General features: G+C 41.3%; 1 protein-coding gene across 2 annotated transcripts; it reads left to right on the forward strand.

Moving 5' to 3' along the window:
- The first annotated feature begins 841 nt into the window (after nt 1-841).
- SYNM (synemin) lies at nt 842-23,496 on the forward strand. Of its 2 annotated transcripts, none has more exons than XM_065076670.1 (4): nt 842-1,728; nt 7,428-7,552; nt 14,624-14,697; nt 16,178-23,496. In XM_065076670.1, the coding sequence occupies exons 1-4, from the start codon at nt 943-945 to the stop codon at nt 19,930-19,932; spliced, it is 4,740 nt and encodes a 1,579-aa protein (XP_064932742.1). In that variant the 5' UTR covers nt 842-942; the 3' UTR covers nt 19,933-23,496. The 2 variants fall into 2 exon arrangements, with proteins under 2 accessions (XP_064932742.1, XP_064932743.1); XM_065076671.1 differs by lacking the exon at nt 842-1,728 and adding an exon at nt 5,173-5,193.
- The last annotated feature ends 1,933 nt before the right edge of the window (nt 23,497-25,429 follow it).

Here is a 25,429-nt window from a genome sequence, read left to right on the forward strand (position 1 = left end):
CGGAACACGTATGGATTAAACATCCCAGGCAACAGAGTTCCCATGATGCAGTGATGGTGAAGCAGGAGGAGCCTGAGCTGCTCTGGCCCCACACTGGGGCAGGCGAGGACAAGGATCATGGAATCACAGAAGAGTTTGGGTTGAAGGGACTTTCCCAGCTCCCCCAGTGCCACCCCTGCCATGAGCAGGGACATCTTCACCAGCTCAGGTTGCTCAGAGCCCCGTCCAGCCTGGCCTGGGATGTCTCCAGGGATGGGGCATCCACCACCTCTCTGGGCCAGTATTTTACCACCCTCATTGTAAATTTCTCCTGCATGTCTCACCTGAATCGCTCCTCTTTTAGTTTAAAACTGTTACCTCTTGTCCTATTGCAACAGGCCCTGCTCAAAAGTATGTCCCCCAAATTCAGGCACTGGAACAGGCTGCCCAGGGCAGTGGTGGAGTCACCACCTCTGGAGGGGTTTAAAAGATGTTTAGACGAGGTTCTTAAAGACATGGTTTAGTGCTAGAGTTAGATCATGGTTGGACTCGATGATCCTGAGGGTCTCTTTCAACTGAAATGATTCTATGATTCTATCTTCCTTATCAGCCCATTTTAAGTAGGAAAGGCCGCAATAAGATCTCCCAGATGTGGCAGCAGGGGTTTTGCGAGAGAGGGGATGGGCTCTCCCTAGGCGGGGCTCTGCTCCCTGGGCGGGGCTTTGGCATCTCCCTCGTCTAACTTGGCAGAAGGCGCCAAAGGCCCGGCAGGGGGCGCCGCAGGGCAGCGGTGCGGGGCGATGTGGGCGGGGCCGATGTGGGCGGGGCCCGTGGGGGGCGGGGCCCGTGTGGGCGTCAGTGTTGCCCCGAGGCCGGCAGCCCGCAGAGCCCCGCGAGGACGCGGCGGAGGCGGCAGCAGTAGTTCAGGGGCCGTCCCGGCCCCGACCCGGCATCCCGGACAAGATGTGGCGGCGCTGGGAAGCGGGATGGGACGAGAAAAGGGAGCTGCAGGAACTCAACTCCCGGCTGCGGGTGTTCGTGTCCCGCGTGCGGGAGCTGGAGGAGGAGAACCGCTTTCTGGCGCGGGAGCTGGCGGAGCTGCGGGAGCAGGAGCTGATCGGGCTCCGGGTGCCCGAGCAGGAGCTGGCCTGGCTGCGGATGCAGCTGGAGGAGCTGAGCCGGGCGAAGCTGGAAGCGGAGCTGGAGCGGGACGGGCTGCGGCGGGAGCTGGAGCAGCTGCAGCTGCTGGGGGCCGAGGTGCTGGCGATGCGGCGCCGGCTGGAGCCCGAGCTGGCCGGGCAGCGGCAGCTGCTGGAGCGGCTGCGGGGCGACTGCTTCGCGCTGGAGGAGCTGCTGCTGCAGCTGCAGGCCGAGCACGGGCACCTGGCGGAGCGGCAGCGCCGGGAGGCGGTGGAGATACGGGAGCTGCGGATGGACCTGGCCGCCTTGCCGCCCCCCTTGGCCGGGCTGAGCCTGGAGCAGCTGGAGGAGACCTACGAGATGCTGCTGAGCCAGAGCTGCCGGGAGACCCTCCTGCGCTACCAGGAGCAGATCCAGGTGCTGCAGGAGCAGGAGGCGCAGCGGAGCCGGGAGAACCTGGAGCTGCTGCGGGAGGAGAGCCGGCAGTGCCGGCAGCACCTGGAGGACCTGCAGCGGCAGGGCCGGGAGCTGTGCGGGCTCCGGGAGCGGCTGGAGCAGGAGCTGCTCGCCTTGGAGGACCGCCACGGCGCCGAGATGGAGGAGTACCAGGTGTGTGACACTGTCCCCCCGCCCCGGTCGGTGTCCCCCTACCTCCCTGGCCGTCCTCTTCGCCGGGACCCTCTGGCTGTGCCCTTTCCTTCCCACCCTCCTGTGTTCATTCTGGTTCTCTGAGTCTCCTCCCGCCCTCCCGCTCACTTTTTCCCTTCAGTTCTGGGCCGTCGTGGGATGATGATTTCTCACGGCCCTGGCATCCTGCTCCCTTAGACCATCTTCCATCCCTCCCGCTCCCTCTGCGGGAAGTGCCCAAACCCCTCTGAACTGTCCTGCATTGCCAGGGCCTCCTCACCCCACTCCGCCTCCCTGCAGGAGGATTTTACCCAGGCTGGAATAGGTGGCCCAGCAAAAGCTTGTTCCTGCTGAGCCCTTCTCTGATCTCTTGGAGACCCACTGCTCTGCTTGGGTAGAGCTGGCTGGGAAAGGTGGGGATCAAAAGGGAGACGGTGACCCTGAGGACATGTTCCTAGTGACAGGTGCTCCCTCCCAAGCTGCCCTCGGCAAGTACCCAAGAGCTGGCATGCAGGTTTGCCAGGGATGAGCACAGGGGACATGGAGCAGATGAACTGAGTCCCCATGCAGTGGGACACAAAGCTTGCTTCCTTCTAGTCCGAGACTTGAGGTTGTCCTCTCCCAATCGGAGACATTATCCAGATTCTCTTCCAGCACCCTGAGCCTAGAGAAAAGCTTGTGGGCTCCAGCATAGTTCAGACAACTTTTAGTTATTTAAAGGCAGAAAGACTCATTACTATGCTGCAGGTGGTGAGCAGAGTGGGAATAATTTGAAAGAAAACTTTGACGATGTAGGTGACCCGTATGTGTTCAAGGTGTATGTTTGGTGTTTTTAAACAGGGTTATAGCATCCGTAGCTGAGAGTATGCTCGCTGTCAGAATAACATTTGGCATAACGATGTATAATCACCCTGTGTGTGTGAGCAGATCAGCAAATGCCGGAACAGCAAAAGCTCAGTTCATCCAGTTTAGAGTGGAGAGCACGTATTACATCATCCAGAGCATCAATCGATTTCCTGAGGGCAACATTTCTTTTGTTCATTGTTAGACCTTTTATTAACACTCTGCTGGAGCTGGGTGTTTGTCTGAACCCCGTGTGCTGCCCATCACATTGTGTCCAGCGGCCCTGGTAGATTACGGAGATGCTGGCAACTGGGAAAGGGCTGGGACCGGTTGCTGTGTGATTGTTTGCAAGTTGCATAGTTTGCAGATGCTGTGCACTGAGGCAGATTAGGTATGTAAGAAGTAATCAGAAAGGCTTTCAGCTCTTAAATATTTTTGACAGGACAATTAATTCTTTTGATCATGTATGTAAGTGTTTCCAAAGCTTTAGAAGATGATGTTACATGTAAATCCCTCATTAGTTAAATCTATCCATCAGTCAAAGCCAGGTGAAAATGCAAAGAAAAAAACCCCTCTTTTTTCTTTTTTTTAAAGCAGCATAAGTTTATAGAAACATACATGAGCCTACTAATATTTAAAGTTACTTTGATTTCCAAAATGTGACCTCCATGTTTCCTATATTTGTTATTAGGGATCTATAATGAAAACTTCATAGATTTTCAGTCATCATTGCTCAAACTGAAAACCTTTGAGTACAGTGTTATTTTAATAAGGGCATTTTGTACAGCTCACTATCTGTGCTACAAGTTTTTATTCTAAAGCCAGTTAGAACGGGTGTGTTCAGACACCAAACTCTTTCTTTCCGCTCGGCAAGGTGTGTTTGTACCAGTGTGTTGTCTTTGCATCTGGTTCTGTTTTTCAAGAAGTTTATTCAGAAGACCAAGTAGAGACAGTGACCCTTTGTAGATGTCAGATAATCAAAATCAATGCACACCCTAATTGTCCTGATTCAGTCCTCAAAAATGGATTGTAATTTTGATACCAAGATAACAAACTTTTGGGTTACTCTCACAAGCATTTGGCATGAGTTGGATTTTGCAGGAACAATAGTGTCAAATCTTAGTAGTACGTGAAAAGAAGTGCTTTGATAGCCAGCCTGAAAACATGTGTGCTCTCTTATCTTTGAATATATAGCTGGATAATATATAAACTCTGGTTAAAATGATATCATAAGGTTTGTAACTTCCGAATGGTTTCATATTTAAGATGTTTTTTTCTCATGAGAAAGGCCTTTTCCAGTGGCCAGGCTACTGTACAAGAGGAATAAAATATCTTTTGCTCACATGCAGGAAGAAAAATTCTATGATGTGTAGAAGCAGCTGGTTTAGGTTTCCTTCTTGTGAGCAAAGATTTTGTTCTCCCTCATTGTTTCTTTTATTGGTGAAAGTATGTTCAGCATGGATTTTAAACTGCTCGTTAAAGAGCATCCATTCCATGATTATTTATTGTAAAGTGTCACATAGAAATGATATGTATGTACAGATTTAAGCCAAGTGATTATTGTGCATTGCAGCTGCAATGGCAATTAGATTTATTCATATTTTCCATATGTCATCCAGTCGCCTTATATGTCCATCTTTGCCTCCTGCACTGTCCTTATCCTCACTAAAGCTTTCAGCAATGCTAAATAGAAATGTGTATTTGGAGTTATGATTTAGCTGAACCAGGCAAGCTGTAAATCATACATAGTTTGGAAAATGTTCGCTGGCCATGGGTGCTCAAGGGATGAACTCAGTACGTCTCTTACTTGCATAATTTTAGCTGCCTGCTGTGACAATACTCACACAAAAACTCCCAGTGATTTGAGAAAGCCCTGTATTTTTTGGGTGTAAAAACTGGCCATGGCTTACCCCGCTGCTTTGAAACGAGGCAGATCTTTTCCACTAATGTGGTGGGCTTAGAATCGGTTCCTGCATCAGTGTCGTGAGCTCCAGAGGTGAAAACATCTTGTCAAATGAATATATAATATCAATGTTATGCATTCTTTTTGTGCACCAGTTTCTAGCCCACTAAGTGCAGAGTGTCAGCTCCTCTCCTGCGGAGCTGCTGAATCGGTGAATAGTACAAGGATAGAGCCCGGAGTCCTCTCTTTATTCCCTGAGTAGGTGCAGCTTGGACAACCCAAGTAAATTCTTTTCCCCGTAACTCACTTCTAAAATTTCCCGCTGGTGCCTAGAAGGGAACATCTGAAGGGTGAGAAAATCACCTCTATTTAGTCACTCAGTTCTAGCAGGACATCACTGAGTTTTGGGGGGTCATGTGTTCGATGTTATTGAGAAGCAGATTTTTCCAATGAAGTCCTGCGTGAAGCAAACGCAGGTTACCTTTTGCAAAATGGAAGTTTGTCAGTCTGCAATCCTCCGAGCTGCCTGCCAGCCCGCCCATGCAGCGTCTGCTCCTGTTGGAAGGAATTTCTTCGGAACTCTGACACAGCTGGCTGAGTTCTGTAGCCCCTTATGGTAATCATTAAGACGCTGCATTGAACTCAGCCTTTTGGATCCCGAGTGCTCTCCAAACCCAGCAGTGGAGATGGCTGGATTGTAGGTGGGTTTTCAAGCACAGGCTGGAGAACGTGGGGGTGAGGGACTGAGTTGCTCAGTCTTAGGATAGATGTGAATATCCCCAGACTTTCAGAGCCCCCCACACCCTCTAGTCCAGTGTACAGATTCTTCTGGGACCGGAGCAAGACCTGTGCATTGTGAAGCTTTTTTACTGTATGCATCTACACGTAAATGTCAGTCTCTGTTTAACTGGGGAGGTGACAAACACCTGAATCATTTCATGCTTTGTATTGGAGCTCTTACCACCTTCAGGGGTTGGTCCCACAGAGATCCAGTCTTGTCTCTGTCTCCTTTTGCTGGCTCCTCTGGCTCTGTCAACACCCCGTCCATTCTTGCTGGAAAGCCTTTTCCTTTTAAAAGCAGTGCCTGGCTCTTTTCTTCCCTTCTCGTCTTGGGATTTTCCATTGTGTTAGTTCTTGAACGGGATTGTTGCCTCGGAGCCGCTAAAGGTCAGCGGCTCTGCCTGCCAGGATGTTCCCTCCGCTGCTGCCGGGATGGGGCTGTTGGGTGGTTGATAGTGCTGTTTCAGATATGCAGATATGGTTTGTCTTCTGCCATAAAAAGGGAGTTTTAGGGTACACTGAAGACTGCAGGCAAAGTTTGTCATGTCAGAGAAAACATCAGTGTAATTGTTTAATAATAACTGCAAACGAAGAATTAGATTAACATTTATGTTCTCTAGATATATCCACATGTATATGAAGATACAGCCGGCTTCCTTCATAAGGCTTTCTTTTTACTTAAAATGAAAAAATACTATTAATGTTTGAAATGCCAGCATTTTATGTTCTTCATTCTTAAACTTACTTCTGCCTAGTGCGTCATACTGGCATTAACCAACCTGGGGAGCGCCATGACGTATCTTCCTTTTTATGCTCTTGCTCATACTGTGAGACTTGAACACTTGCTGCATGTAAATGATGTATTTTCAATTTTTTAAAACTAGAATATCAGTGTCTTGATTTTCCAGTTTGTATTGCGAAGTATTTGTTAGGATGCAATCTAAAATACACTCTCAGGAATTCCTGTTCAGTGTTGTACATGTGTATGAGATTTTGCTCTGTAAATGACAATTCAGTGTCCTTGTGTAGTGCAGGGTGATGTGAACGAAACAGAATCGGGTCTTTTCTGATTTGCCATTCATGTGAGAGGTGGCACTAGTGATTAAAGCACTTGCTTTCTGCAGCATTCTTTTCAAGAGCATGAGAGTCAATTGTCTTGGTCTAAATCAAATCTTGATGTTCTGTTGCATGTCTTCATTGCTTTTTGTGTTGTGTACACTTACTCGGTATTTAATCTTCCATTTAGTATTTCAGAGTATGGTCAAATTTAGATCATTTTGGTGTTTCTCTGCTCATCAGTCCCTTTCAGCATTTGGAAAACTTGTTGAAGAAAGGTGGGCAGGTACTACCTTATCACTGCTGCTGCTTTCAAGTAATTTGTGGGTGTTGTCCAAACTGCACTCCTCCCATACATACACACGCATACCCCTATGCAGATATGAACTTATATTATCAGCATGAAAATAAGGAATCCGTCATATCTTCTGAGCAGCAGTTAGGACAAAGCTGGGCAGACTATGGAGCAGGTGGCCAAATATTGTAGAAAACTTAGCTCAAAGGAACTGCTGGAGGTTCATCCTTCACCTTCTAGGCACCATGAATACCCCCAGATGCTAGAATCCAAATATTTGTTTGGACCCACATGTCTATGGAACCAAAAATACTGCTGAAGGGAAATAGGCCAGGTTGCCATGGCAAAGCAATTGCCAAAATTCCCAGTCTCAGGTGTGATTTAAACATGTAAATCTACACTCTTAAAATGGCAAAATGCATCACATTTATAAAGGAGTGTATTTTCCTTGCTATGTGTACTAGATAACTTCTTACAGGGCATCCGAATGGCTTTTACTTACTAAACTAGCTTAGTAAGGCATAAAATGAAATCCTAGCATGAAACTCTGCTTCAGTAACAATGTGTTTCAGACTCTATATGGGTGGTCCTAAAGCTGATTTGTCCTGGTTTTTGAAGTGGTGGAACATACTGACTTATTGTTCTCTGTGGTTTTGGTGTATTGGGTTTTTGTTGTTTGTTTTTGGTGTCATTAGTTTGGGGGGGGGAACGTACTTCTTTATTAAAAGTTTTAAGTTATTAGGCATTCAAGTGTACAGATTTTCATGTTCATGTTCAAAACTAATAATGAATATTTCTGTTTAGAGGATAATTGACAGCCTAGAAGAAGAAAAGCAGTTCCTGACGATGTCAATCACAGATTACCTGAAGGACTACCAAGAACTACTGCAGGTGAAAGCCGGGCTCATCCTTGAAATTGAAACCTACAGGTAAGAATTGCAGTCACACTAAATTGTTTAATCAGAGGATAATTTAAATCTCTCTTTATAGATACAGAAAACCTGTTCATCTTCTTTCCAGCGTTTAAAATACAGACAGGTGCTTCTAGAGTCTGAGATCAAGACTCCTTGTAGGTATTGTGGTTTGCTAAATGGAGCAAATGGACCCTTAGTATCAGTTTTTAACTTGCTGTTGGCTTGTTCTGTGACATGGGCCCCCGCTGTTCTGTGCTTGGCGGTGCTGTCTGTGAAAGGAAGATAACGCCCCTTCACAAGGCTGCGAATACGTGTGGATTGGCTTAGTTCTCTGGGAAAACTGTAAGAATAGTAAAATACAGTTATTAGTAACACTGATAAGCATTACCAGTGGCAGGGGTGACTGGAATTTGATCACTGAAGCAAAACTATCTCTGGTCATAATTCATCCTCTTCTTCTGTCTCTAGAGAAACATGTTAGAGAAGCCAATATAATCCATAGAAATCTTATTACTTTTTGTACAAATATATTGATATGTAAGAAACCTTCTTAGTCCCGGTCAGGTTGATATCAAATCAATGTGAATTGTTGGTGCAAAATTGGATTACAAGCTGAGGGGCCAATATCCTTAAATTGTAATCAATAAAACATGGGCAGTGTAGTTGCCATCTCTCAGCATATTTAAATGATGAAATGTGCCATGTGTGTTGATTAGTGTCCACTAATCAATTAGTGTCCACATTGATATAAGTAGCAAGTTTCCTATTCTTGTTTCAGTTGTAGAATAGTGGGAAGATAACGGAAAATTCTGATTAAATCCTGGCTTTCTCCATCCTTGTTTTTTTATGGGAACATGTTGGGATCAAATGTAATCTCTGCTTATGAATCTCCAGTACCATATATCTCTCTAGCTTCTTAATAGCTGTGTGGCTGGAAAACCAGAGTAATTCTCTTGTCTGGAGAATCACAATGTATCAGTTGGCACATGGCACGAAAGTGATTTAGAAGGAAAAAACAAAAATATGTATGAATTTGAGGTAGATACTATTTTATTGTAAAGATAGTGGTTTCATGTTTGTTTGTTTGGTGGGTTTTTTTTCTACAACTAGGATGATATTTTCAATATATTTCATTGAGATATTGATCCTCAAATACAGAGAAGCCTAATTCTTACTGAGCAAAGTCAAAATTTGCAAAAATGTAATGCCAGCCTACTTTCATATCGTTTTTAAGGAGTGTTACCTCAATGATTACCTTGTCTATACTATGTGCATTATTCATATTCAACCTGCATAATCAGACATGGCGTTAGTTGTTATATACAATACATGCTTGTGTCCAAAGTGTGCAGTGTTGCTGTGAACCAATAAGCATCTAGGTCTGGATCAGGACAGCACCAGCTGCATGATGGGTGAAATGTGCAGACTAAAGCAACTCACTGATGACTCAGAAATGTAACTGTAGTTGCATAACTGAAAATATGAGAAGCATGAAAGATCAACTTCCAAGTAGCCTGATAAAGGACTGGTGAGCAAAGGATGTCTGTAGCTCATCAAAGAGTAAAAATGGTCTGTTCAAGAGTATTGTGTTCTCTGAGGTGCAGACCCAGGCTGGCTTCTGGATGAAATGGATCCCTGTGATCCTTGGAAAGCCAGTAGTGTCTGGAGCATTACTAGTGGAAGAGAAACTGTGGGAACAGTAGCCAGTTGTGATCCTTATCTGTGTTAATTCTGTTTACTTTGCTAAAATACACGATTCTTCTAAATTTAATCCTAGCTCTGATGTTGACTTTTACTGTTGTCACTTAAACTTTCTCGCTTGGTTTATTCATCTGCAAAATGGGATTAGCACTTTCACAGTAACAGCCATTTCGGAATTGCTTCAATGATTAGTATTCATCCAGAAGCAGGAATGATAATGCCCAGATATTTGGTTGTTTGGACATGCTCTTAGTTAATAAGTGAACCATCACTGCTTCTGCTCTGTAAAACCCTGTAAGCCAATTAAATTCTGGAAGTCCTCCAGCGGTCATCTCGCTTCTTATCTGGGCATTGTTGGTTTGCCTAAGGATTCCCTGCCCTTCTTAATGCAAAGAGAACAATTCAGCATCACCTGCAGCATGTGTTTGTCGTCCAGTTAAGATGCTCCTTAACTTGTGGGGTTTCTTCATCTGATTGTAGTGAATGCAACTTGTATCACTGATTGCCTTGGCAAGGCAGATTTGTGTGGACAAATGAGCATCTACCTGCTGAAGAAGACGTACAGATGGAAACAGACCTTGCTACAGATCAGAGAGCAGACTATCTAATGCCTGCAAACAGAATTATTTTAAAATATCAGAAGCTGAAGAGTGATTTTTTTTTTTTATTTGTGTTTTTATGTTTATGCAGTTTTACCTGTTGCTCCCTTCACTTAAGAAAACGATGCCTTTATCAGCACTGCTGTAGGAGAGAATCAGTATAAATCCAGTTAATAAGCTGTTTAGTGAGATAATTCTGTACTTTTTTCAAATCCTGCTTCTCTCCCAGGTCTTTTCATCGGGGATAAGCAGGGCATGTGAAGCCAGCTTCAGTTTGTTTTCAGGAAGGATGCTGGCAGATACCCTTGCTTATGCAGATTGGAAACGAGGTACCTTTCACACTTGGTTCAACATCCTGGGCTTTCCATTGAGAGGTTTCCATGAGGGACTTGCCACCTCCTCACCTCCTGGCATTAGAGGTTAAGGGTGTAGTATCTGATCTGCTTCTTGGAGCTTTCTTTGTACCTCCCATCCTCTGTATTCTCTTTGTTTTATGACTCCTATGAGTCCTATTTTAAAGCCAGTTCTTTCCATTAGTCAGCATTGCTCCTGGACTGGCACGAAAGACCATTGTTGCCAGGAACACCCTTCCTCAAGGACCGAGTCACCTTCCTCACTGATTCAGCTCCTCCTTCCTGCTCTGGGAGCTGAGGCTCGCTCAGGAACTGAAATATGTGTCTTACGTGGCTTTATGAAGTTATACTTCATGGGAATCTTCAGCCAAATCCTTTTTCACAAGTGTTGAAATAAATATTTAGCAAGTGTGTTCCAGTTTTGTCCAGTGTTCTTGGAACCCTGCAAAAGCACAACTACTTAGACCATGCTTAGATTTTATTTCCAGATTCACCATTCCAGTGGTGACTTCTATACTGTGTAAGACTTAATTTTACAATAAGATAGAAAATCTGCCCAGGATCAGAATTACCATCAATCCTTTCTCAGCTATCAGAAGCTTCTTCTCTTCCAACAGAGGCTACTCAGAGCCTCTGCCATAGGTTAGGTAGGTTTTTTGCCATTTCTAAATATGTCGCTGTTGAAGGGTAAAACTTTTACTTTGAAATCCCAGTGCCATGCAAATGTTCTGTTCTAGGTTAGCGTCCTGTGTTTTGAAGCAGCAGAGGATCTCTTAACACACTTGTCAGGGATACTTTCTAATCCTCCTTCGGCTGGTTTCCTCTGTCAACACATCTTCTGACCCTTTCCATGCTTTCCTCAAGAAATCAGCACCAGCGTTACGGCCTCCTCAGCTACTCACCACAGCTTTGTCAGTCACTTTCATTATTTCCTGTTTACAACTTGGGCCATCCATTATGTCCTATTCCTGTATATGTTTTATTATGAGAATGTTCTGAGTTTTGTGCACCCAGGGAGTTTAACCTGCTGTTCTTCACACAGACCTTGTCCTCCCATCCCATGATGGAAAACAGACCTTGAGCGGCCTTTACTCCTAAAACTGCTTCCTTCATTCTGCTTTCTGGAGAGGTTTTTTTAAGAACTCCTTACCAAATGCTCTGGATAAAGAGGATGAATCTTTACAGCCTGCTGGCTAACTGCCCCTGTCTGAGATTGTGGGTTTCTGTATTTGAAACAAAGTCCTTGCTGCTGTGAATGACCACGACAACATTTGCAAGGCATCCTTTAGGATTTTGTAACTTCTCTCTTCCCCACCCCAACCAGTTTATCTCAGCCACCTGCTTTCACGGACTAGTTATTTCTGTTGTCACCCAGCGCACTGCAGGGCTTCGTGCTGACTGGCGTGTCCCTGCTAACTTTAGCTAAATGACATTAATGATGAGATGAGTTAAAGGTGCAGCTGGAATATTTTCTGGCAACACTTGAACTGTTAACACAATGTGTGTATATGTCATTTAGTATCTGATTTCCAGGAAGTAGCTGACAAAGTTATTTTTTAGAAGAGAGCTACCTGAAGGAATGCTTTATGTTATTATTTTGAATACTTAGGAGTGCATGCAGTTGAGATTAAAACCCTATTCTTCAGGCAGTTTAAGTTTTAAAGCAGTCCTTACCACAAAGGCTGTAGTTGAAATGATTAGTATTAGGAAAGGATGCAAAGGAACAGAAGCTATGGTCAAGCTGAGGAACATAACCTGAGTTTGCTAGTTTGCAAGCCAGTGCTCAGTACATTGCACTGTGCTTTCTCATGCTTGTTTATTAAACCAAAGTCAGCTTAACATTTTCTTGTTTGCCTATGTACAGTAAAACACTGATTCACTGCCCAGTTTTATAGAGGTTTTGTGAGGCTTTGCCGTTCGTTTTCAAATACAGCATATTTTCAGTAGTAATATTTCAGATCCAGCTTTCCTGTGTGCTGTTGCCCTTTGCCATATACAGTTACCTTTTGGAACTTATTTTTAGTGACTTCATGCGTTGCTGCAGCAACTGAACAACTGTTGTTTTAACAGCAGCCAGAAATCCTTAGTCAGGCTACCCGCGTTCCTCGTTTCCTTCGTCATGGTTAACGCTTTCATTGCCAGTGCCTTGATATTTCTGCAATACCACCACCAGCTTCTCCAGTGTGTGTCTATCAGAGCAATTTGTCTGAGGCTCATTAGCTTTGTCAGATCGGATGTTTGGTCTTGGGAAGATTTGCTAATTCCTATTAAGCTTCTCTTAACACAGAGGAAGGTAAATAGCTTTTTCTTTGGCTTTACCCAGTAAAGGTTATGCTAGGGTTGAATTTGACTAACCAAATAGAAGTAAGGATGTCCAACTGAGCCTGTTTTAAGGGGCAAAGCGACCTGTAAATATGTTAAGTAATTCTAATGTGGCTCTTCTTTTGAATCTAGGCAAATCCATGGTTGCAAAGAAAACCCTACTAATGATATTTTGCTGATGTAGCATTGTCCTACTGAATCTAGAGGCAGTCAGAAACCAAAAGAAGCATGAAATGTCCAAAGGGTTCAGTCATGTGGAATCTGTGGGTGACATTTAAAACGCCTGCATTGTTCATTTTGACAGAAATGCCCAGCAAACATTTTTATGCCACAATCCTAAATTGCATTCAGCTCTCCCACCAGGGAGCTGGAAGCCTTGGCTATCAGAATCCTGCAGCCTGGCTCCTGACGGCTTTCACGTTGCAGCTGTGCATTATCAGTGCAAAACATCTGGCGTTTCCCAAACCGGAAATGATGAAACAGTTATCGCACTGGTGGAGTCGGGTATAAACCCACCAAAGTTACCGTACTGATTATAGCGTTCCGTTGCATATTGAAAGAACCTGCCATAGAATTTCTAAGTTGTTGCACCAGAATGCTGTAGTTTAGCACTTTTTTGGGGATTAACATAGCTTGTGGCCCTGCAAAGGTGGAAAAAGGCCTTTTTAAAAAAGGCTGAACATATTTTATGTCAGACAGTACAAGCACATAAACAGCAGGACAGAAAGAAGGAAAGCACACAGAGAACTTATCAGGAGCTATGAGATCTTGTCTTACCGGATAAACATCTCTAAAACTTACAGGATTGAATAACATCCCCCTAATATCTGCTTTTTCTATTTGGTATATGAAAGAAGCCAACTTTTTTTTTTCTAGAGCAGTTTGGTAATTCTAGAGAATATACTTAGTCTTTTTTCCCCTCTGAGAGAACAAAAGTATGCTGTCTGCCCATTTGAATATTCTTAATGCAAAGCAATTACTCCTGAAAATGTTTTGCCCTTCAGTTGCGCTAATCCCTGTGGAAAAGGTACTTCTACAGTATTTTCCACCACTGTAGGAAGGAGAAAGTGTAGGGCAGTAACCTCATGCAGGAACAGAACAAACCTGTGGCTGCTGTCAGATGGGTCTTGAGGGAACATTGTAGTGATATAATTTCCATAAAGTAAAGGTTAGAAAGTTGGCGTCCTGTCCATTTTGGATGGATTGCTGCTGAGATAACATGAGGTCTTGGTTGGTCAACAAGAGGAAAGCCTTGACCTCAGTAATCCCATGGAAGTTCTGGGTTCCTGGAACTAGGGGAAGTAGTAGAGTCACTGCAAAAAGGGGCAATTGGAAGGCTGAGGAACAGGGGACAAAGAAAGATGTCATTAAAAGAAACCAAGCAGTTTCTGCGATAAGGATTTTTTTCCTAGTCTTTTGTTGTAAAAGTGTTGATTTTGGATTGAATGGGAACTAAGAGTAGTTACTTTAATACTCTTGTTTCCTCCAGCACTAGCCAGTGTTTGACAGTGCAAGTGATACTTTCCTTCAGAATTTTTTGTTTGAAAAGGATAGAACTTACAAATCCTGGCTGTAATAGTTCCCTCATCTATCACACTGCAACCACACCTCTAGTACTGGATTACCAGCAGGAAAGCTGCTATTTGCTTGCAAATATTGTTTTCTTTTTTTGCCTTTTCTTTATAAAACATCTCCATGTTATTCTCTGAGAAAGCTTTACTGAGTATCTGTTAAGTTTTGTTTGGCTTCGGTTTCTCCTAACTCTGTTACAAGATCTGCTAGCTTGTGTGATTCCAGAGTGGGAATCGGTGCATCTTGTCCATGTCAGGAAGCAGTATATTGAGTGATGTGGAAGATTTGATCTAAAACCGTGTCTGCTGCTGTCATCTGCTGTAAGATTATTGCATTGTTCTCAAGAACTGGACGTTGCAAACTAAGAGTCTGGAAAATGCAAAGGATTTCTCATTCTCAGTAGTAAAAATATGGGGTGTGAAAAGCACTTGGGATCTGACCCAACTGCAGGATAATTGTTTCAGTTTAAGACTTGTAAATGTTAAATATTATTATTATTCCAAATATTTCAATGGAATGCCTTTTAATGTGTTTTGCAGAGCTTTATTAGAAGGGGAGAGCAACCAGTGGATTATTACATGGAGAGATCAGTATATGGGGAAATTGCCTCAAGGTAAAAAATTAATATTAAAAAATGACAAATTAAATATAACTGGAAATTATTGTGTTATAGTATTCCTCAAGTGTACTTTTTATGAGTGTATTGCGAAGTGAATATTGAATTGGTTTTGAGTGTTAGTATTTCAAATCAACACAGTGATGTTCTATATGAGATAATTTATAAAATTGCGATTTAAGTGGAGAAGGTAAACAGGGAGCAGTGTTTCATAGATCTAATAGTGCAGAAACTGTTGGATGCCCATAGCTCTTTAAAGCGTTTTGAGTATGAAGCAAGAGGTATTTAACAAAATATGTTGATAAAACCATGAAATTCATCATCATACGGCGTTGTGAGTGTTAAAAAGTTTATGTGGGTTTAAAGATAAATTTTAGCAGAGTAATGAAAGAAAAATCAAAGGCTTACTAAACATAAAGATACCATTTCTATCTTAGGAGCTGCAAATCTCTGGAGGCTGTGAGAGTATACCAGGGAAGTATCATTATTTACTTGCCCTGTTCTTATACTCTTCCCTATGTATCTACTGTTGATTACCATAAACAGGGTATTAGACAAGATGGGCCTTCGATTTGACTGCTATGGCCATTGTTATGAATTAGTCTCGATAATAATCCTGAGTTTAACAATGTGTGGTCTGAAAATCTTCAGACTAACACAGACACTAGTCCCAGTGGAGATGGGAAGGCTGGGCCTGTAGCAGTAGGCGGAACAGACTAGGCTGAGGCTGAAATGCTGACACAGAATTGCTGGTGGTGTTGAATAGTCAGCGCTATCCCCAGCACAGTTTTAATCTAGTCTAGCCAGTACTTCTGCAGATGACGCTCAGGCATATTCAGAAAGCACCACCAGAAGTCAGAGCTGTGACCAGCTTTTTAGGAGTAAGAGATGAGAGTTGTGCAGTGCTGGTTGGCCTTAGAGCCAGACAGTGACTCCTAGCCCATTTTATTAAATTGTATGGATATAGCCTAAGAGGTTCTTTATTTCTCTCCCTTGTACCTTATGGCTATGAAGGGCTGTGTATGTGTTTTCAGTTTCCAGTGTGTGGTACCAGGTATGCCATTAATTCTCAACGGAAACTGAGAAACTTCAGGCCACTTTGGCTAATGAAGCTAAAAAACAAGCCTAGGATATTAGCATATGTTATTTAATAAGAATTTGTTAATGTAAATGAACATTAATATTAATACCAAAGTTGTAATTCTTAAGTAAATGCCATAATACCCAGTAGCTCACAACAGGTAAAAGTAACAAGAACTTGCAAGTTATTAAAAAGCTCTGCTTTCAGTTTTAATATAATTTATGCACAGACTTAATTATCATGCAAAATATACAGAGATGCCTTTACAAAGCTGCATTCAAAAGGAAGGCATTATTTCTTTCAAAAATTTAGTATAAAATTTTAGTTCATGCCTTCTATGTTATTTTAGATGAAAGCCATTAGTTTAATGCTTGGTGACCTATGCTCTTTTTGCAGATATTATAAACACTTCCTATAACTACACTGATATTTACTCTACTTATGAAGAAAGAAATAGAAATAAAGCTTTGCCAGCTCTCAGGATCACTGACACAAGGCATAGATTACCCGTGACAAATACGCGCAGTTCTGCACATTATTCAGCTCAATCAACACAGGCTGGATCACAGACATCAGCCAGTGGAAGAGCTTTTGGAAGAGATGTGCTTGGTTCTATATCTCGCCCTTCAACTGTTACGAAGGATGAAAGGATTGTGACAGACCACAAAGAATTAAGAACATTTACTCCAGCTTACAGTGGCTGGAAAAGCACTGAAATGCAGCAGAAGACAATTCCAGAAAGAAAGAAAACAGAAGTTACAACTTCATCCACAATATCATTTTCAAAAGAATCGGCACGTGTTGAGAGTTCAGACAAGGACCACAAGGCTGACACGAAGCCAGGGATTTCTGAAAATATAAGAACAAAACCAAGCTTCACTAAATTTCCGACTTACGAGCTGCATATCAATTCAAAACCATCCAAGTATGAAGAAACTATAACTGAAACTCAGACCACACTAAAAGAAAGAGGCAGCAAACCAACTGAAGAGAAAAAGTCTCTGCTGAAAGAAAAAGATAAGCTAGAGAAACAAACAAAAGAGGAGAAAAATAAAACAGATGAGAAATCTTTTTTAGAAGAACGAAGTGTTGATTTTGGAAGGAGGAGTGAGCAGAAAAAATATGTCCGGGAGGAAGTTATTCACCAGAGCGATATTTCTAATGCAAGAAACTGGAAAAGCGAATCAACCAAAAAAGATACAAATGTGACCTTAGAATCAAAAAGCAAAGAAGCCATTGAGATACCTATCAGTCTTGAAATGCCTGCTCCTGACAAGGAATCTCAGAGTAATAAAGAAATACGGTTACAAGCTTCTAAAACTTCCTTAGGAAGAGAAACACATGACCACGTAACTAAGCCTGCTGAAGTTCACAAAGTGAGTATTTCAGAAGCAGAATCCAGCCTGAAAGATGAAGAGAGAATCAGTGACAGAAGTCATAAAATTGGAACTCTGTCAACTGAAAATATGGCAGAGAATATTGTTGCTGACATTCTTAAAAGTTTTACGCAGTCTTCTGGCTCAGAAATATCAACAGACACAAAAGTGACCTATTTTAGTAAGAAAGAACAACCAGATGATGGGAAAATGAAGACTAAGATCACAGTGCAATCTCAAGTTCAAGAAAACATAGATATTTCTCATGGCGCTGGCTCAGGAGATCTATCAAACCAGGACGTCAGAAAAAGGGTTCGAGATGGTATTGAAGGAACTCCTTCCAAAGAGGAGATAGAAGATATAGTCCATCATGGCCTGAAACGAAATGAGGGCAGGAAGAACATGTCTGTAAATGTTGAGATTGTAGAGGAGCCACTAGATTATGCTGCTGATGAAAGGACTGATTTTTCAACACCTTTTGAAGTGGAGGAAGTGGAAGATACATTCCCTGAGAGAGAGCGGCGTTATGGTGACGAAGAGGAAGAACATGTAACCTTCACATATGAAGACGTTAAAAAGAAGAAACAACGCCATGAGACTTTCACTCATGTGGAAGAAGTAACTGAGGAAGATGACTCACCTATTGAACAAAAATATTTTGTATCTGTTCCCGATGATCATCCTGCTACCAATAAAAAAGACGATGACTCAGTGTATGGGCAAATTCATATAGAAGAAGAATCAACTATTAAATATTCTTGGCAAGATGAATTTTTGCAAGGCACCCAAAGTAAGAGAGGTGAAGCTGTAAGCTCTCCAGAAGAAACATATCAAGTGGTAGGGGAGGAAGCAAGTGCCCATATTTTAAAAGAGCATCCTGAAGCTGAAACATCCCATGTTGAATCTGTTGTTATTGAAAAAGAGATTAAAATTCCCCCCGAATTTCAGAGTTCCATAAAAGGGCTTTTATCAAAGGAAACGAAGGACCCTAAACATCAATTGAAGGAAGCACTGGCGCAGTTGGAGGGCAGTCTCCCAGAAAGTGTGAAAGAGGAGCTGTCTGCATTAACAAAAGAAAGTCAAGCTGACTCTAGTACTGTAGAATTTGATATCAAAAAAGTTGATAAAACAGAGGAGGGTGGCTCGGTGACAATCGTTGCTGAAGTCAATCTGTCACAGACTCTTAATACTGATGAATTCGATGTAGCTCAGCTTGGTGAAGAAATTGCAAGTGAGAAGGAGAAGGCAACATTGCACTCTCTGAAAAAAGAGAGCTCAGAGAGAGTCGTTGATGGTAAAAGCAACATAGAAATAAATGTTTCTTCCCGCAGTGATAGATACACTCCCTTGGCTGATGAAGAAATTTATAACTCATCCACAATAAGGAGGAGTGGTGGTACAGGCTATCATACTACTGAAAAAGTTATTTATGACAGTTCGGTTTTGGAAACTGCAGATTTTGGAGAAGTCTCTCACTCATCACAGTCAACTGATGAGGGTACATCCGTAAGGCGAATCAAGGTTGGTCCAGCAGAAGTCCAGAGATTTGAGCAGGTCGTATATGAAGGGCCTGGTTCTGAAACGCTGGAACTCAGTGCTACAGAAGATCTTGTTCGGACAGAAGGATCATCAGAGTTTAGCCGATCTGTGAAGCATTTTAAACAGGGTCCTAAAGAAATCCAAACATTAGAAGAAATAATTTATACAGGCCCTATTACTACAACTGTAGAAGAGGCTGATTCTGGAAATCTTTCCCAGAGGTTTTCAACAGACTTCAACAGGTCCACAAGACGTGTCACGGTAGGATCAAGGCAAGTGACTGAAGAAGTCTCTTTTGAAGGGTCTGCTTCGGACTCTCTGGAGCTCAACAGTAACCTCTCTCAGACAGAAGGGTCTGCGGATGTCAGCAGATCTGTACGGCACTTCAGATTAAGTCCAAAAGAGATGCACACTGAGCAAGTTATCTTTGAAGGACCCATCTCTGGTAAAGTGGAGGTCAGCGACGCTAGAGACTTCTCACAGACAGAAAGTTCTGTCAGACACATTCAGTTGGGTCCCCAAGAGTTTATGACAGCTGAAAAAATAATCTACCAGGGGCCTGTCTCTGAGCGCACAGAAATCCGTGAACTGGAAGACCAGACCCTTTCAGAAAGCTCAATAAAGCATGTTAGAGTCGGTCAAGTGGGAGTTAAAACCACTGAACAAATTATATATCAGGGACATCTTTCAGAGAATAAAGGAAGCTCGGATAACGATGGATCTTTCAGGCACATTAAAATAAGTCCTGTAGAAGCTCATGCTGAGCAAAGAATCTTTACAAGACCTATTTCTGAAAAGCTGGAAAATCTTTCACAAACAGAAGAGTCATCTGAGAGCAGCAGGTCTGTAAAGCATATTAAAGTAGGATCCAAGGAAACATCTTTTACTTTTCAAATGGATGTTTCCAATATGGGTGGTGCATCCACAGTAAAAAGTGGAGAACAGCAAGCAACGATGCTCGTATCCAACAAGCAAGACCCTTCTGCTAGTCAGTCACAGGTTGTAGTTGAAAGCAACCGGGTTGTAGAAAACGAAAATGAGAGAGGTTATGTTCTCTCCAGTTTTTCTCAAGATCGTGGTGAAAAGGTAGTGGAAAAATCATTTTTTGATAAAACTGTACAGTTGCAAAGAATGGTAGACCAAAGGTCAGTTATTTCTGATGAAAAGAAAGTCGCTCTTCTCTATCTGGACCATGAGGAGGAAGATGAAGAAGATAATGATGGACAGTGGTTCTGAAAGGACTCTTTAATGACGTCTACTTGATAATGTGTTTATACACATTTTTGATTATCCTTTTTTTTAAAAAGAAGATGCATACTAAATATGCATATTAAAAAAAAAAGGAGGAAAAAGGGATGGGGAGACACTCAAGCTGTTTAGATTATTAGCAGTGGACTGAAAAGTATTGAATCTAGGCCTCTACCTATTCAGCACACTTTTTAATTTATTGGAAATTTTATTTTTGGGAGAAATCATGCTATTAACATGTTTTTCCTCAGAGACCCGTGTCCGATAATTTCAGATTTTTCCACCCATAGAGACAGGAATTTGCTGCTGGGGAATTCAGAGGATTGTATTTTTTGTTTGTTTTATAGCAGGTCAATAAGCGTGTGCTTGAATAGGAATTTTCCATTATTGTTTTTTAAATACTGTATTGTAGCTGGTTACTAAAACATTCAGCAATTCTGTTTAAATCTCAAGCTACTAACCACAAATATAACACAAGACTAATGAGTGTGGCAGTAGCTGATTTTCAGTTCCGTTCTGTGTACTTATATGCAATACCTAATGAAAACATTTTAAGATACAGTTATTACAGCTATAAAAAGTAAATACAATTCCAAACTTAGTATAGCTAGAATGCAGTGAAAAAAGGTAACATCAAAGCAATAATTTCTCACAGTATTCATAATGAGTAATACTGATTTTTGTGGTTAGACAGTAATACATTTAATATCTTTAAAAATAAATCGAATTTTAAAATAGGCTGGATAGGATTTCCAGTGAAGTCAGTCTTTACAGATTCACTGGTGATGTAAATTAATAACATGAACTTATTTAGTGGTATGTGGGTTACCTTGATACTAGGTATTGCTAAAGGGAAGTGTGAAGTGTCGAACATGCCTAATTTCTTAGCAGAGTGAGATTAGTGCTCTGTTCTGAAGAAAACTTGTAAAAATGGCATTGATGACACACGATCATTGTGTGCCATCATTTCCAGATAATCCTTTGTTTACAAATGAGAAGATGCCTTTTTCAGTTACTGGCTCTACAAATCCAACCTGAGATTTGAATTTTCCTTTTTTAATTTTTGTTTGTTTGTTTCTGGCTGAAGTATTTGCCTCAGGCCAAAGTTGGTTTCTACTTAAATCATCTGAAGATAAGCTAGTTTCTCTTGGATTGCACACTGGTTAAATGAAGGACATAACTTTACCATTACAATTCATGACTTCAAAGTCCAGATCAGAAACCAGTACCGGTCACTGTACTGAACCGTGCAGTGCTAGCAGAAGCAAAAAATAGCAAACATATTTTTGTCACTGGGGTAAGAAGATCCCATACTGGACACAGATGAGAAATAAGATACACAAATGAGAAGCTGCTATTTTTCCATGCACAAACACAGGCGCACACGTTCACTCCCTCTCTCGCACCTTCTCTGTCCGGGTGGCTTTGTTGGGCCAGTCCGGTGGCCTCTGACGCAGATTTTTTTTTCCCTGTGGTTATGCAAGCGTAGTTTCGTGTGTGCTAATCCAGTTAAACTCTCTTAGTCTGGCATGGCTAGTCACTTTTCAGATTCCTTAATATTAACAGAAGCTAGATTTTTCAAAACTGACGGCTACTTCATAATATGAATGTAAATGCAAAGCTGAGAAGCTCCATGCTGACTGACATATCATGCTGTTTCAGATACAGGACAGTTCAATTGTTGTGTGCCTTAGTAACTAAGTTTGAAACTGTACAAAGCTATTGATGTTCCAAAGATTAACTCATGAGGTTTGCCTGCAATGCAAAATTTTCTGTGTTTTCCTCATTTTGTGTGTGTACCAGTGTAGATCAGGATTGGGTATTTTTCAGTCACGTGCTATGAAATAATTTGTTGAAATTGGAAGTGTGACCACCAGCTGGAAAATGAATAGGAAACAGAGTTGTGTGGAAGCACTACAGGCATGTATGCTAAGCTTATTTATACTTTTCACTGTGTAATGGATAACGATATTTTTTCAAAATTATTCATATGTGCTCAAAAAGATTCTGTGCTTCCATTTATAAATAGGGTGTTATTAATTGTAATACTTTGAATATTATCCTATACATTTGTTTCCTTAGATGACCCTACGATTTTAAAGACGGTAACATCTCTGTGTTTATTTTAATAATTGTGTATAAGCCAGAATTTTCCAGCTAGATGCCTAACTGCAAGCAAGCAGGCTCTGTACTTCAGGTATTAAATAACTGTGTAAAGGAAGAAGTCAGGTCTGTAGTAAGCAACAGTTTAAAAAATAATCAGTTTTAATTTCCTTAAAGTTTTATTCTAAGCTGAAACTTACAAAGCTATTTGCAAGGTCAAACCCATTTATTGATACTGTGTGGAATCTTTGACATACATGCTCCTTAGGAACAACTATACCAACACTCTGTTATGTTTATTTTCACCTGCTTATAGGATTATAATGTCAGATGAAGGGATAAACCAGTAAGGAGCGAGTGAATCATAAAATGTAGGTGGCCTTAGCACTGAAGGAGAATTAACAAAAAAAAAAATTACTATTGTTTCCACTAAGGCAACAACAATTCTTTAAAAATTCCTTTACACGTCACTGACAGATGTAGGTTATACCAAGATATGTTTCTATTTTGATTGTCTGGAGGGAAAAAAATGTTCTGTGTACTTCAGTTCTATTTAAGATCGGGATTTTAATCAACTGTTGAAAAATTAGTTTATTGTAGGGAGCTGGAAATGTGCATTAGCATAACATTTAAAGATATGTCCAGCTCCTTTGTGTGAGTACTTTAAGGCTGTGGAAACAAGGGTATCTCGTGTAAAAAGGGTTTAAGTTTTTAAAAAGTGTATAAGCAGCCATTTTCCATTTAGTTCTTATTAACCTGAGACGTTTTCACATAATGAGAGCTTTTGGATAATGCAACCTTCAGGCAACAAAACGTAGTTAGGTGGATGATCCTGTCCTGCAGGCTTATGGTTGTGTTTGCAGCATCGGGGCCATAGGGACACGCACGACTAGTGAGAGCTAATGTAACGTACTGTCTGTACTAACTCACCCTACATGGTCACTTTCTGCATAAATACTGTAACCTGTGGCTGAAAGGATTGGTGAGATCACCTCGGTCAGCATGCACTTTTGAAGCTTACTCATATAAGCTGTGCTTTTCATTAAATCCAAGTAAGAACTTTACTGCTGAGCTTGGTTTAAACAAAATGCTTTAAAAATATCATTAGTAATTTGGAGGGTAAAAACTATGTATTTATATGCTGATATAGATCAGAAGTGGGGCACTGTTTTCCGAAAGTGTAAAACCACTGGTCTATAAAGCAAATAAAACATAGAATTTCAAGAAAGATGTGTGAGACCTAGAACTCTGTATTGACTGATGTTTGTGAATAGCAGGTGTTTAAAAAGACGGTAAGGATGTTGAAACTGGGTTTGTTGATGTCAGCTGTGTGAAACTTTGCAGGCAGCTTGTGTTTTGGTCATTTGCAATGAAACTGCGTTTTTGTGGTGGTATAAGCTTTGTGATTTTACACTTTTTCACTCTTGAGTATTAAACAATCAAAATCAATGCAGATGTTTCTCTTTCTTCCTGTCTGATATTTTTAAGGCTGCTTTGTCAAAGGACATAATGTCTATTAATATCTTGCTCCAAGGCCTCTCAGACTGAATTAATTTCAAGTTAAAGAATTAACATAATTTTTAATTACAGCGCAGGCACACCTATTTCACACTGGTAAGAGAAATAATAGCAGAACATATGTATTCTGTATTGCAAGTGCACACAACTTGGGCGGACGAGCAGCAGTTCTTGAGTTCAACAGCAGGTAGTGGGAGACCAGAGTATAAAACACCAGAAGGTGAAACTCTTGGAGTTGCCAGCATCATAATCTTCCTTGGATCCTGGGATCTGACCAACGTAAGTCTTAACTTTTACTCTTTTCTAGCAAGAAAAACAATTTATGCACACTCAGACCTTTAATGGAAATAGGTTCTTTGTGTTTTGATGGGGCTTGTTTGTTTGTTTTGTTGGTTGGGGTTTAAACTGTGTCTCTTTCTGTGCTGTGGAGTTTATTTTTCTCTTCAACCACATACTTTATTTGTAATGAAGAAAATTTTTACCCAGTTTTTGTTTGATTGAAGAAATGGGTCCTAATGAGTTTTTTTTGTGTGTGAAAGATCACTTTTACACTGAGGAAAAAAAATTAGTTCTCAATTTCTTGCAACACAGGGAAAACCAGTATCCGAAGCTACTGACAAATCACAGCCTATTCTGAAGATGGTTAAATGATCAGCGAAATAGTTTCCACTGAAACTGGCCTCTGTCAGGAAAACATATTTTCAGCCTTCATCTGCTAAGTTAATAGTGTTGCTGTTTAAACTGTCAATGGTGAAGATCTGATTTCTCTGAAAGTTGAAGCGTGTCTCTGAATAGTAAGGAATGGGACGCGCAGTGGGTTGGTGTTTAATAACACTGTTTAAGGTTACAGTTTCCTGATTCTGACACGCTTGTCAGTTGTGATAGCTAATTAAAGATGCAATGAAAATATGGGGGTCTCCCTGTGAAATTCTAGAAAGTGAGGAAAAAAAGGGTATTTATTCAAAAAAAGGGTATTCAGTACTCCAAATCTGAGTAGTTTCAAAGGTAAGGGTGTTTGTTCCTGATGTATCCCTGCAACCAAATGTGAGCAAAATAACAAGTAACATGCTCAACAAACACAGAAAAGCTTTTCTTCAGCTAGGAAAAACTGTTTTTTCGAAGATGCTATCTCCTCCTATCGGCTTATCACAAACCCCTAGTATTGGGTTTGGTTTTAACTTCCAAATCACGGTATGAAATTGGTGTGGCAGGAATTTATAGCTGGGATCAAGTCTATTATACTTTGTTAAACTACAGACCCTTTTTTCAGGTGAGAAAGTGTTAAGGGAGTTAACTTTACTAAAGGAAATAAAGGCAGTGACTAATATTCTGGAAAGACAGTGTAAGAAATATGCTCATCTGTATTAATTTTATTCCTGTACTTACCCATGTAACTAATCTATCTTCAAGGAATTTTTTTCAGTATTTTATGCAAAGAAGGGGGTCTTCCTGGTGGATAAGAGAAATAGAACAAATTGTTAAAAATGAGAAGCCTGTCACACTGATCTTGTTTTCCTGATAGTAATGTTGTGGTGTGGGACAACAGGAGGAGACTTGGGCTGTGTTGATGTTTCAGTGTGTTGGTTTATCTTGTTTGATCTTTGCTTTGTCAGCTTTTTTGTGGCCCTGAAAAACAGGCAGGGAGATACAGATAACAGTTTATTATCAGGTTAGTGTTGTTTGCCATTTTAATTTTGTGTTGCAGAGACTGTATATCTGCAAGACACCCAGTTATTTCATAAAACTCTGTAAAAGGGCAAATTCTGTTTGTAATTGGAAACGGCTGCTTTGGCTGGTTGATATTTCTCATAATTTTGGCCTTATTTTTACTTAATGTCATTGCATCATACTGTGAAAACCACCT

Source organism: Columba livia, chromosome 11, assembly GCF_036013475.1.
Source record: "Columba livia isolate bColLiv1 breed racing homer chromosome 11, bColLiv1.pat.W.v2, whole genome shotgun sequence".
In the NCBI taxonomy this organism is placed as follows: Eukaryota; Metazoa; Chordata; class Aves; order Columbiformes; family Columbidae; genus Columba; species Columba livia.

Coding starts and splice junctions, on each gene's coding strand:
- SYNM (XM_065076670.1), top strand. CDS start 943: ATGTGGCGGCGCTGGGAAGCGGGATGGGACGAGAAAAGGGAGCTGCAG. Junction 1,729..7,427: donor CCGAGATGGAGGAGTACCAG/GTGTGTGACACT, acceptor ATTTCTGTTTAG/AGGATAATTGACAGCCTAGA. Junction 7,553..14,623: donor CTTGAAATTGAAACCTACAG/GTAAGAATTGCA, acceptor TGTGTTTTGCAG/AGCTTTATTAGAAGGGGAGA.